The following is a 12,961-nucleotide window of genomic DNA, read 5'->3' as shown; positions in this document are numbered from 1 at the left end:
TCAGCTCCCTCCACAGATTTTCTATGGGATTAAGGTCTGGAGACTGGCTAGGGCACTCCAGGACCTTAATGTGCTTCTTCTTGAGCCACTCCTTTGTTGCCTTGGCCGTGTGTTTTGAGTCATTGTCATGCTGGAATACCCATCCACGACCCATTTTCAATGCCCTGGCTGAGGGAAGGAGGTTCTCACCCAAGATTTGACGGTACATGGCCCCGTCCATCGTCCCTTTGATGCAGTGAAGTTGTCCTGTCCCCTTTGCAGAAAAACACCCCTAAAGTATAATGTTTCCACCTCCATGTTTGATGGTGGGGATGGTGTTCTTGGGGTCATAGGCAACATTCCTCCTCCTCCAAACACGGCGAGTTGAGTGGATGCCAAAGAGCTCCATTTTGGTCTCATCTGACCACAACACTTTCACCCAGTTGTCCTCTGAATCATTCAGATGTTCATTGGCAAATTTCAGACAGGCATGTATATGTGCTTTCTTGAGCAGGGGGACCTTGTGGGCGCTGCAGGATTTCAGTCCTTCGCGGCGTAGTGTGTTACCATTTGTTTTCTTGGCGACTATGGTCCCAGCTGCCTTGAGATCATTGACAAGATCCTCCCGTGTAGTTCTGGGCTGATTCCTCACAGTTCTCATGATCATTGCAACTCCACGAGGTGAGATCTTGCATGGAGCCCCAGGCCGAGGGAGATTGACAGTTCTTTTGTGTTTCTTCCATTTGCGAATAATCGCACCAACTGTTGTCACCTTCTCACCAAGCTGCTTGGCGATGGTCTTGTAGCCCATTCCAGCCTTGTGTAGGTCTACAATCTTGTCCCTGACATCCTTGGAGATATCTTTGGTCTTGGCCATGGTGGAGAGTTTGGAATCTGATTGATTGATTGCTTCTGTGGACAGGTGTCTTTTATACAGGTAACAAGCTGAGATTAGGAGCACTCCCTTTAAGAGTGTGCTCCTAATCTCAGCTCATTACCTGTATAAAAGACACCTGGGAGCCAGAAATCTTTCTGATTGAGAGGGGGTCAAATTCTTATTTCCCTCATTAAAATGCAAATAAATTTATAACATTTTTGACATGTGTTTTTTTCTGGATTCTTTTGTTGTTATTCTGTCTCTCACTGTTCAAATAAGCCTACCATTAAAATTATAGACCGATAATTTCTTTGTCAGTGTGCAAATGTACAAAATCAGCAGGGGATCAAATACTTTTTTCCCTCACTGTAGACAGGTGTGTGCCTTTCCAAGTCATGTCCAATCAATTGAATTTACCACTGGTGGACTCCAAACAAGTTGTAGAAACTTCTCAATGATGATCAATGGAAACAGGATGCACCTGAGGTCAATTTCGAGTCTCATCGCTAAGGGTCTGAATATTTATAGTATGTAAATAAGGTATTTCTGTTTTGTATTTGTAATTAATGTGCAAAAATGACTAAAAACCTGTTTTTGCTTTGTCATTATGGGGTATTGTTTTTTTACATATTTTTTTGTTGTTGTGTGTCGATAGATGAGGAAAACATTGTATTTAATGCATTTCAGAATAAGGCTATAACGTAACAAAATGTGGAAAAAGTCAAGGGGTCTGAATACTTTCTGAAAGCACTTTTTATTTCTAGCTAATAGGCTATGTTAGAGTCTACACTTCCTCTTCCAATGAACTGTGGAGAGGTCAAAATAATGGAATTGTCTACCAAATTGTCTACCCAGGCCCTGTGTGAAGGGGTTGTAAAATTCTAGAGGAGAATCTCTTGCCACATGGCCCAGTTGAGACACAGAGGGGTTTCATAGAGAGACACAGGAAATTCTTCCAACTCACAGAATTGGGGAACCGAACGATATGTTCTGGAGAAGGTATAAAAGATTGGTGAAGAATCCAGCTACGAACTGGTCCGCTTGGTACAATTCTGTGATACTCAGAAGAGACAATATAGCCATATTACCATAAAACTGTTTATATAATAGCCTCAGCTATGGGACTTGCATCCAAATGGTTGTATAGAATGTATTAATAAGGATAAAGCTATTTTGTAATACATTGAGATGCTGTGTACTGATGTTAATGTGATAGAATGTATTTATGTTCAAAGATTAAATCAGTCATCGGCACGCCCCCAGGGACACAGACAGGACCAGGCGTCATGTGACAAGCCTGTTCTATGTTCACTATAAAACCCCACCCTGATTTACTTTCTTCAGACCAGGCCTCCACTCCATTGCGAGTTGGCCAATAGGTTTGACCATCCAATTCCTCTACTGAAAATGAACTATACCACGTGGTTAACTTTTAGACTATCGATACCGACAGAATAAGAACAAGTCTTTGATATTAATTATTAGTCTGCAGCTAAGTAACTTATATCATTGAACGTGAAGACCGACGAAACCTTCCATTCTTTAACGACATTAATGAATGTCGCTTTGAAAGATCCATTCTAACCGAGAGAGAAAGAGAGAAGACTCTCCAACAAGGATCCCGACAACACACAACACAGTAAATATATATTGATTGCAATTCGTTCCCGAATGAGTGAGCATTCATGTGCAAAGGATTAGCATATCAATTGTTAATATTTATCAACTCTGGTGTGCCTTCTCAGCTGCCCCTTTATGACCCTTTGTTTAACAAGACACCAGCCATGCCTGTTTAGCCACTAGGGCACATTACTCTACCAATTCTTTGTGACGATAATTACTGTTTGTATGCTTTCTGTGAATTACTTAGTTTAGTAAATAAATGATTTTAAGACAATTGATGTATGGATGATTTTAGTAAAGGCTGGATTCGTGCAGATACAACAATTTACGACGTTTGGAACGAGACTGGACGCGAGGTAAAATACACCATTTAAACCAGAAGATAATCGGCCTATACTATAATATGTAATGTTATAATATAGGAAAGTTATATTAGGAAAATTATAACTTTGTAATCTGAATATTTTCCTTGGTGCCCCGATCTCCTAGTTAATTACAATTAAACGATTAATCAGTTTAATCGCGTGATAATAATTACAGGGAGTTAATTGATAAACATGTCTTCAGTTTAATGGTGCCCCAAAGACACGACAATTCATTTTACAGTTTTTCCCAATTGTTAACACACGTTTGCTTAAACTGCATCTCAGGTACTCAAAACTGTTAGCCAATTTCCCCAAACCCCACAGACATCTTGCAAAATGAAACACAGCAATCAAAATCATGTACTCCCTACTGAAAATGAAACTCTGCCTACAAATGAGACACACATCAAATGAATCTAACTTAGTGACAACCGAGATCACACTTCTGTGACATATTCAAAACACCTCTCTCAGAACCTATTTCAGTGTAAAGACTTGTTATACTGTATATTGTTTGTGTGTACTCAAACAGGAAAGGAACACAAATGTAAAAATGTCTGTTGTATATTTCAACATGACTCAATACATGTCAAACAGCATACTGTAAGCACACACATGCATATGCAAAGGAAGAAAAATAGGCCAATTTGTACTACTGTACTGTATGTTAGATCAATTGTATGGAAGAGATAAAGAAACTGTCAAAATACAGTCAAATCATAAGTGAAGAAACAAATACTCCATTGCGAAAACAAAATCAGTTCTGTCTTGTGTTTTGGTCCGGCTAGAGATTTTCATCAACATCACATGCGGTATTCTCCGTGGCCAGACAGCAGGAAAATATCTTCTGGCATGACACATTCACCCCTGACAGGACTCTGCTGGAATGTCAACACAAGCCTCCATTGCCTGGAGAAGGGCCATACGTTCATGGGGTTTGCGATTATACACCTTCCACCGCCATGCTGAAAACTCATCAATGGGGTTGAGAAATGGGGAATACGGTGGGAGATAGAGAATTATAAAGCTGGGATGGTCATGGAACCAGTTGCGGACCTGAGCAGCCCGATGGAAACTCACGTTGTTCCAAATTAGAACATACATTTCCTGCTCAGGATCACCTGGCCCTCTCTGATCTGGCTGAAAAAGATTGAAATGTAAGGTGTTCAGGAAATTAAGGAGATGGGCAGTGTTGTATGGTCCAAGGGTGGCATGGCGGTGGAGGACCCCATTGTGGCTCATAGCTGCGCATATGGTGACATTTACCCCAATGTGGCCAGGTACCTCAATGATGGCGCATTGACAAATGATGTTCCTTCCTCTCCTCGTCTTCGCAAAATTGAATCCAGCCTCATCTATGACTATGAGTTCCTGGGGGGATGGGACTTGCATTCAATTCCAGGATTCTCTGAAATGGCAAATACTGTAATTGCTGTATAGTCAAGTTCACTGGCAACATCAATGAGTCTAATGTTTTAAGAGTGTAATACTAGAACATTACTTACTTGCATATATTTGTATTGTTTAACCTTCACTCTGGGAATTCCTTCAAATGAGACTGTAGATTTGCGTAATCCGGAAATGGTGTTTCTTAAGTATGCGGGCTATGATTGATAAGCTTACTATGATGTTATGGAAGATGGCAGGGTTTTCAATAATCTGTTGTTGGATTTCCCGCAGTCTTTTGGCATTATTTTCAACCACCATTTGCACAATGGCAGCCTGCTGTTCTTCTGTAGATAGACACGTTCTACCACCACGTGGTGGTCGTCTTTCAGTTCTACAAACAAAATAGCATCCAGTACAGTAAACACTACATTAATACAGTATGCAAGATAAACATGTTGCAAAATAGTGTAGCTCCATAAGGAGCTGAGGCCTGGTCCCAAAAGTCTCAAGAAGCTTTCTCTCCTCGTCTCCTTAACGTTATGGTTCCTGTTGTCTGGGAAACAACAGGAAGCTGCGGTGAAAGGTGGGATAATTAGTAAAAAATACTGAGTACTCACCTGTAGCCTTTTTATCCATACCAAAAGTCTGATTGCAAAGTGAACATTTACGCAATTAATGTGAAAAGGGAAAGTGATCAATTGGTAATTGAGCTTATCTTGTTGAAGAGTGTTGCTTTCCATTTGCACACAAGAGATTTTAGTTGTGAAGGTTGTTCCTAAGGTAGAGAAGTGTGTGTTGTGTTTTGATAAATGTTTTTTATAGAATTGCAATCTGAGTGTAAAGCAAAACATGTGCCAGTAGTATTGCAATTTGGGTCGTTGTGCCTCACGGGCCAGTTTATTCTTCTAACAAATGATGGGGGTCCTTGGGACGCCGGTTTGCCTGGGCAGGTGTCCCTGGGTCGCCGGTTTGCCTGGGCAGGTGTCCCTGGGTCGCCGGTTTGCCTGGGCAGGTGTCCCTGGGGCGCCGGTTTGCCTGGGCAGGTGTCCCTGGGGCGCCGGTTTGCCTGGGCAGGTGTCCCTGGGGCGCCGGTTTGCCTGGGCAGGTGTCCCTGGGGCGCCGGTTTGCCTGGGCAGGTGTCCCTGGGTCGTCGGTTTGCCTGGGCAGGTGTCCCTGGGCCAGAAAACCCCTTACATAGATCATCTATTATTCTGTTTCTGCAGTTCAGAAAATAGACACAATGTTAGCTAGTTAAGCAAAACAACAGGGAGTACTGTCATTTGTCATTAGGAGCTGAGGCTTAGCCCCAAAAGTCTCAAGAAGCTTTCTCTCCTCGTCTCCTTAACGTTATGGTTCCCCATTGTCTGGGAAACAACAAGAAGCTGCGGTGAAAGGTGAGAATTTCCTCTTCTTTTCGTCTTCCTACCAGGGGCTTGGTCACAGTGGGTGGAGGTGGAACCAGAAGTGATATCATATCCTGGCCAGACGGTTAACCTGCGGTGTGCCTTCATAGGAACGCAGGTCATACAGCTCACACAGGTCAGTCACACAGGAAGTTGTGTGGACTAATATATATATTGTTACAATATGCTGAGAAAAATATACTTTGTCCTTGATCATCCAAATTCCAACATGGATGAAGTCAGATAGTATTTGATTAAAAAATGTTTTACCTACAGTAGTTCAGGTAGTGTAACGACGGTCGTCAGGAATGGACCAAGGCGCAGCGGGTTGAGTGCTCATAATTAACTTTAATGAACACACTTACACAAACAAAACAAACCGAGGGCCGACGAATACAGACTTGACGGCAAAAGACAGCAATTCAGGAGACAACCTCCCACAAATTACAAACACAAACACACCCTAATATATAGGACTCTCAATCAAAGGCAACTAGACAACACCTGCCTTCAATTGAGAGTCCACACCCCAATTAACTAAACATAGAAACAGACTAACTAGAAAGAACATAGAGTAACAGAGCAGTGACCAAAAAACCCCGGAATACATAAATCAACTACCCTCTACATAATACACACACCCCCAACCACATAAACCAAATACCCTCTGCCACGTCCTGACCAGCCTACACTAACAAAATAACCCTCATACTGGTCAGAACGTGACAGGTAGTAGTAAATGTTTTACCTTTAATTGTTCAGGTAGTAGTAAATGTTTTACCTTTAATAGTTCAGGTAGTAGTAAATGTTTTACCTATAATAGTTCAGGTAGTAGTAAATGTTTTACCTTTAATAGTTCAGGTAGTAGTAAATGTTTTACCTTTAATAGTTCAGGTAGCAGTACATGTACAAGAAAATACAGAAAGTAAGAGTAGTCATACATAGAGTTCCAGTCAAAAGTTTGGACACACCTACTCATTCCAGGGTTTTTCTTTATTTTTACTATTTTCTACATTGTAGAATAATAGTGAAGACCTCAAAACTATGAAATAGTACACTTAGAATCATGTAGTAACCAAAAAAGTGTCAAACAAACCAAAATATATTTTAGGTTTTAGATTCTTCAAAGTAGCCATCCTTTGCCTTGATGACAGCTTTGCACACTCTTGGCATTCTCTCAACCAGCTTTACCTAGAATGCTTTTCCAACAGTCTTGAAGGAGTTCCCAGCATATATGGGAACTCTTTCAAGCATATATAGGAACTCCTTTTTCTTCACTCTGTGGTCCAACTCATCCCAAACCATCTCAATTGGGTTGAGGTCGGATGAGGCCAGGTCATCTGATGCAGCACTCCATCACTCTCCTTCTTGGTCAAATAGCCCTTACACAGCCTGGAGGTGTGTTTGGGTCATTGTCCTGCTGAAAAACAAATGATAGTCCCACTAAGTGCAAACCAGATGAGATGGCGTATCACTGCAGAATGCTGTGGTAGCCATACTGGTTAAGTTTGCCTTGAATTCTAAATAAATCACAGACACTGTCACTAGCAAAGCTTCCCCACACCATCACACCACCGCCTCCATGCTTCACGGTGGGAACCACACATGTGAAGACTATCCGGTCACCTACTCTGTGTCTCACAAAGACACAGCGGTTGGAACCAAAAATCTTACATTTAGACTCATCAGACCAAAGGGCAGATTTCCACCGGTCTAATGTCTATTGCTCGTGTTTCTTGGCCCACGCACATCTCTTCTTCTTGTCCTTTAGTAGTGGTTTCTTTGCAGCAATTTGACCATGAAGGCCTGATTCACGCAGTCTCCTCTGAACAGTTGATGTTGAGATGTGTTTGTTACTTCAACTCTGTGAAGCATTTATTTGGGCTGCATTTTCTGAGGCTGGTAACTCTATTGGGCTCACCGAGTGGCACAGCGTTCTAAGGCACTGCATCTCAGTGCAAGAGGCATCACTACAGTCCCTGGTTCAATTCCAGGCTGTATCACATCCGGCCGTGATATGGACAATGCCCAACATCGTAATGATGGACTGTCGTTTCTCTTTGCTTTGAACTGTTCTTGCCATAATATGGACTTGGTCTTTTACCAAATAGGGCTATCTTCTGTATACCAACCCTACCTTGTCACAACACAAGGAAAGAAATTCCACAAATTAGCTTTTAACAAGGCACACCTGTTAATTGAAATGCATTCCAAGTGACGACCTCATGAAGCTGGTTGAGAGACTGCCAAGAGTGTGCAAGGCTGTCATCAAGAGTGGCTACTTTGAAGAATCTCAAATATAAAATATATTTTGATTTGTTGAACACTTTTTTGGTTACTACATTGAATTGAATTTATTTGGGGTAACAGACATATACAACAAAATGTACAATGTGGAGCCAGAGGATATCACTTGAAATTATTAATTAAAACGCATTTCCAAAGTGGTCCTCGATGGTAAAAACAATAACACATGATGATTCCATGTGCGTTATTTCATAGTTTTGATGTCTTCACTATTACTCTACAATGTATAAATTAGTAAAAATAAAGAAAAACCATTGAATGAGTAGGTGTGTCCAAACTTTTGAGGGCGAGAGGCTCAACATAGCTGTGTACCACCCCATATTTGGGGTAATTTACCCCATGTCACCCCTGAAGGGACGAGTTAGCTTCCCCACGCCCTCCCTCAACAACCCTTCAATCCAGATCTCTGACATCAGGATGACTGATGAAGGGAGATACATCTGTGAATACGCCACCTACCCCAGCGGCAATGAACAGGGCATCACCTCCCTCGTTATACTAGGTACGGTGTGTGTGTGTATCCCTGTTTCTTTAGGGTGTGTGCGTCTATTAAATCAAATCAAAACAATCTGTCTAGTGTTTAGTCTGTCGGTGTGTGTGTTTGTTTTCTGTCCAATTATGTAGTAGGGGTTTCCCTGGGATGTGTAGGTATCTTGTGTACGTTTAGGACGTGTGTGCTCTTTTGTTCTGTTGTGTGCTTTTGTGTTCTGCTCTAAATCTCTCTTTCACTGTGTGTAAGTGCCCCCGTGTCTCACCTTCCCGTATCCCACTGCCTCTGAAGGTTAAAACCTTGTCTGATGAAGCTTAATTGGTATTATAAGTGGTATTGTCAGATCAATGGTGTTCTTGTTAATGCATTGCAACCATAGATTAGGGCACAGAGGTTTTACTGATCAAATGACATGACCGGGTTAAACTGAACATTTCACAACCATATAAAGTACATTTGTACTGAACTCCTGTCTTTAGCTCTGTCAACATCACCACCTTTCTACTGGAACACCACAACAGAAACAGCAGGACCAACCAACCAATCAACCACATTGGCTGGTAACACCACAATAATTACACCAGTGACAGCGTGGCAAGGTGAGTGTTAAGAAAGTGTGCTGTCTCATTGTTGTGTAAAATGCACTTAGAATTCAATTGTAACTTGGAAAAGTGTTGAAAGGGGCTGAAGTCTCTGAGACTATTACACTGGTTTGAGTAGGCAGAGATATGGTGATTGTATTCCTTCCTATTAGAGACACTGTTCCTCAGTTTAGGGTTCTTTAATGTTGATTTTAGATCAACACAGGTTCACACTTCTATGCCATTATCACCCAGCTATGATTATCCAATGAACTATCATTTTATCCATACAGCATGTGGTCTGGAAATAATAAACATGAATACAATGGCATCAATACTAGGATAAGGCACATATTCATTTAGCAATAACAAAACAAGATACTGCTCTCATCTGTGACAATAATACGATGACTGAAAGGAAAATACAGCTAGCTAGCTACAAGACTACCCACCGAACAATGATAGGCAAAATGTAGCTAACATTGTTACAGAGCTAGCATGAAAACGAGATATATGTAATAACTGTAATAACTGTAATAACTGCTGTAATAACTACGAAAATATGATTTAACTATTGTTAATGTTGCGACAGTTCGTTTCTGGTAACAGAACAAAATAGTCAGCACATAGTAACTTCTGATTTAGCTGTACTTTAATTAATGCAAACAGGTGCGTGGTATATGTGTGGTTCGTATATATACGGTCTCGCTGTTTTACCTCGCAGGGCAAAACAAAGAAGAGAGCGACACATCCTATTGTTCTCTCTTTTATACTCTAACAGAGATAGTTCCTGCTCAATGCTGGCCTGTCCGAGGGAGGAGGAGTGTGGTTTAAACTTGCTCCTCCTGTCGTCGGCGTGTAGGCTGATCCCAGCGTCGTGACGCACTTCCTTTTTCCGGTTGTAGTTCTTCTTGTCTTCAGTTGATTTACTCGCAGTTCATATACTTAATATTGTAGCATAGCTTCCCCAGTATATTATAAAGGCTATGCATACAAATAGCCAGTTCAACCCTAACACTATTGACAACTTTGTCAGTAAAACATTGAGAAACAAGTACTGCACTCACAGTTTGGTATTCACGCATAGTGATGGATAAAATAGTGGCCACAGCAACAGATTGCGAGCTGCACTTGGTAATGAATTGAACACTGCAGGCCTGTGCTAGCTGTGACGTCTAGCTCTTACAATAAGTCATTTGTTTTGATTTTGATTTCTTTGTCAGATGCCCCGATCAGATTGATCAACGGTCCTAACTCCTGCTCAGGGAGAGTGGAGGTCTACCACAGTGGTCACTGGGGGACGGTGTGTGATGATTCGTGGGACTTGAGTGACACCCAGGTGGTTTGTAGACAGCTGGGCTGTGGAAGAGCTCTGTCTGCACCACACCAAGCCCACTTCGGACAGGGGAACGGGACAATATGGATGGATGATGTTGGATGTACAGGCAGCGAGTCTAATCTCACAAGGTGCAGTCACAAAGGGTTTGGGAGACACAACTGTAATCATGGTGAAGACGCTGGTGTCGTCTGTTCGGGTAGGAGTATCATTCTTTAATGATCCTTATTCATAATTTTTTATAATTCAATCAACATCTTCAGTGAAGGCTTTATGGATATATTTAGATCCCCATTCTGGTGTCTTATTTTTAGAATCTGGGCCCTGTATGTATACCTTTTTTCTCCTCTCTCTCATCCCCACTTTCTTACCCTCCCAATTTTTCTCAGACTCAGAGCGTCCTTCCAACTCATGCCCAGAGCTGGTGTGTGGTCGGCGCCTCCTAGAGGTGGGTCTCAGCCGGGCTGGTCTGGAGACTGCAGGTCTGAACGCGTTTTCTGCTCACCTGGCCGACCTCCGCTGCTCCTCCCACCAGGAAGCTAACGGCACAGTGTGGTTCCAGGTGGAGCGCAGGGAGGGCAGCTGTGGAAACACACTGACGGTGAGGAGTGAGAACACTGACTTCTGGCTCCTTTCAATATTCTCTCTTCTTACAGTCAATTCACTTCAACTGAAGGGCAGCTCATACTGTATCTGTCAGTTGTTCATTAATATTTAGAAAACGGTAAATTCAGACCCGGGATGCTGAATGGTTGATAGCTGTTAGTTATTCCTGATAATCCTGAGGTGAAATCCTGTTAACAGTTCCATTTGAATTATCAATGCACATCCACTGGCTGTGGGACAGTAAACTTAATCTCCACTGGAAAAAAAGCATCTAGACATGATTTCCCCATGCTTCTAGCCTAGCATTTTGTTTCCAACTGTGGGAGTTTGTCTAAACCTTGCTGCCTGCCTCTCTGAAACTGGCCATGTGGTCTGGACAAACTTCTGGCTCTGGACATGAATAATGTATCATGTGAATAATAACTTCTACACATTAATAATGTGTCATGTGAATAATAACTTCTACATATTAATAATGTGTCATGTGAATAATAACGTCTACACATTAATAATGTGTCATGTGAATAATAACTTCTACACATTAATAATGTGTCATGTGAATAATAACTTCTACACATGAATAATGTGTCATGTGAATCGTAACTTCTACACATTAATAATGTGTCATGTGAATCGTAACTTCCACACTTCAGGGAGACATGACAGCGGTCTTTACTATATTATATTATGTCAAGAGGTCATTTTGTTCATGTCATCCCAACTGTCATCCTCTCTTCATCTGTTTTCCAGACCAACAGCAGCCATGCCATCTACTCCAACAGTTTATTCATCTACCAGGTGCACAATGTCTCCTTCACCCGACCCGTGAGCATACCTTTCTCCTGTGCCTATCCGCTAGACACCGAGAGCAGCCTAGATGTGGCCGTCGTACCCTACCTACCGTGAGTGGAGACGTCACATTACAGAAAACAATACAAACGCCACAACACACCACAACACACCACAACACAACATTGTAGTCCCGCCCCATCTGTGTTACACCCTGATTAGTCCAGGATTCTAATAATAGTCAGTCAGATAACTGGAAATATTTATGGTGTCATGTTTTTTTCATGGCATTTTATACATTCAGTCTTGACAGTTGTTGTTATTAAATGCAGACAAATATGCACATAACAAGCTACAGCTTTGTAACTTTGTCATAAATAAAATACATTTGTCTTGGCTTGTTCTCTTTGCACCAGGGTGGAGGGTGGAGTTTCAGGTATTGGCTCCAAGGCGTCAGCCTCCATGTCTCTGTACCACAACTCCAACTACACAGAGCCTTACCCAGCGGGTCAGAGAGTCACTCTGCCACTGGGCTCTGCTCTGCATGTGGGCGTATCCGTCAACGAGACGGAGACGGAGCGATTTGTGGTTGTCCTGGACAACTGCTACACCACTCACTCCTCCAACCCTGATGACCCTATGAGATATTTCATCATTCAGAACAAGTATTTATGCTTCTTTATAGTTTATAGACTAAACAAGGCAAGTCAATTCAGAAAGTCAGTTAAGAATAAATAATGATTTACAATGGCGGCCTGTAAGTGTGTGTGTTTGTTTTTGGCTATATGTCTGTGTATTTTTGTAAGTGGACTTGTCCGAGCCAGAACAGCCCATAGGACAGGAGCCTACTTCCCGTTTCTGTAGCATGAGGCAACTTAATGTACAAGTACACCCCATGGGCCTTTCATCCAATAAAAAAAATTATGCTGATATGAATGCAAAGCAGAGAGGCATCAGGTCCCATTTCTTTGTTTCTGTATTTTTGTAGCGGTGTACAAATTAACCCTGGCCACTCCCTCTCTGTTCCCCAGATGTCCTAGTGATCGTACCCAGGTGAGGGTGGAGGAGAGTGGCTCATCACTCGAGGCTCGCTTCTCTGTGCTGCTGTTTCTGTTCCAGGGGGACTACCAGGACGTCTTCCTGCACTGCAGCCTCAGCCTGTGTGACCAAAGGAGCTCCTCCTGCACTCCAGTGAGTCCTGGGCCCACATTCACAA

At 42.2% G+C, this 12,961-nt stretch overlaps 1 protein-coding gene across 1 annotated transcript in view; it reads left to right on the top strand.

The window, feature by feature from the left end:
* Positions 1–12,961, top strand: part of LOC106606352 (scavenger receptor cysteine-rich domain-containing group B protein) — a 30,307-nt gene that overhangs the window by 13,764 nt on the left and 3,582 nt on the right. The window contains exons 5-12 of the mRNA XM_045719805.2: positions 5,663–5,772; positions 8,298–8,445; positions 8,913–9,032; positions 10,238–10,549; positions 10,740–10,951; positions 11,707–11,858; positions 12,162–12,410; positions 12,777–12,936. Of these exons, the coding sequence (XP_045575761.1) occupies positions 5,663–5,772; positions 8,298–8,445; positions 8,913–9,032; positions 10,238–10,549; positions 10,740–10,951; positions 11,707–11,858; positions 12,162–12,410; positions 12,777–12,936 (1,463 nt within the window). The remainder of the gene's footprint in view (positions 1–5,662; positions 5,773–8,297; positions 8,446–8,912; positions 9,033–10,237; positions 10,550–10,739; positions 10,952–11,706; positions 11,859–12,161; positions 12,411–12,776; positions 12,937–12,961) is intronic.

Source organism: Salmo salar, chromosome 06, assembly GCF_965601325.2.
Source record: "Salmo salar chromosome 06, fSalSal1, whole genome shotgun sequence".
In the NCBI taxonomy this organism is placed as follows: Eukaryota; Metazoa; Chordata; class Actinopteri; order Salmoniformes; family Salmonidae; genus Salmo; species Salmo salar.
Note: the sequence above shows the minus strand (reverse complement) of the source record. Positions and strands in the feature narration are given on the sequence as shown.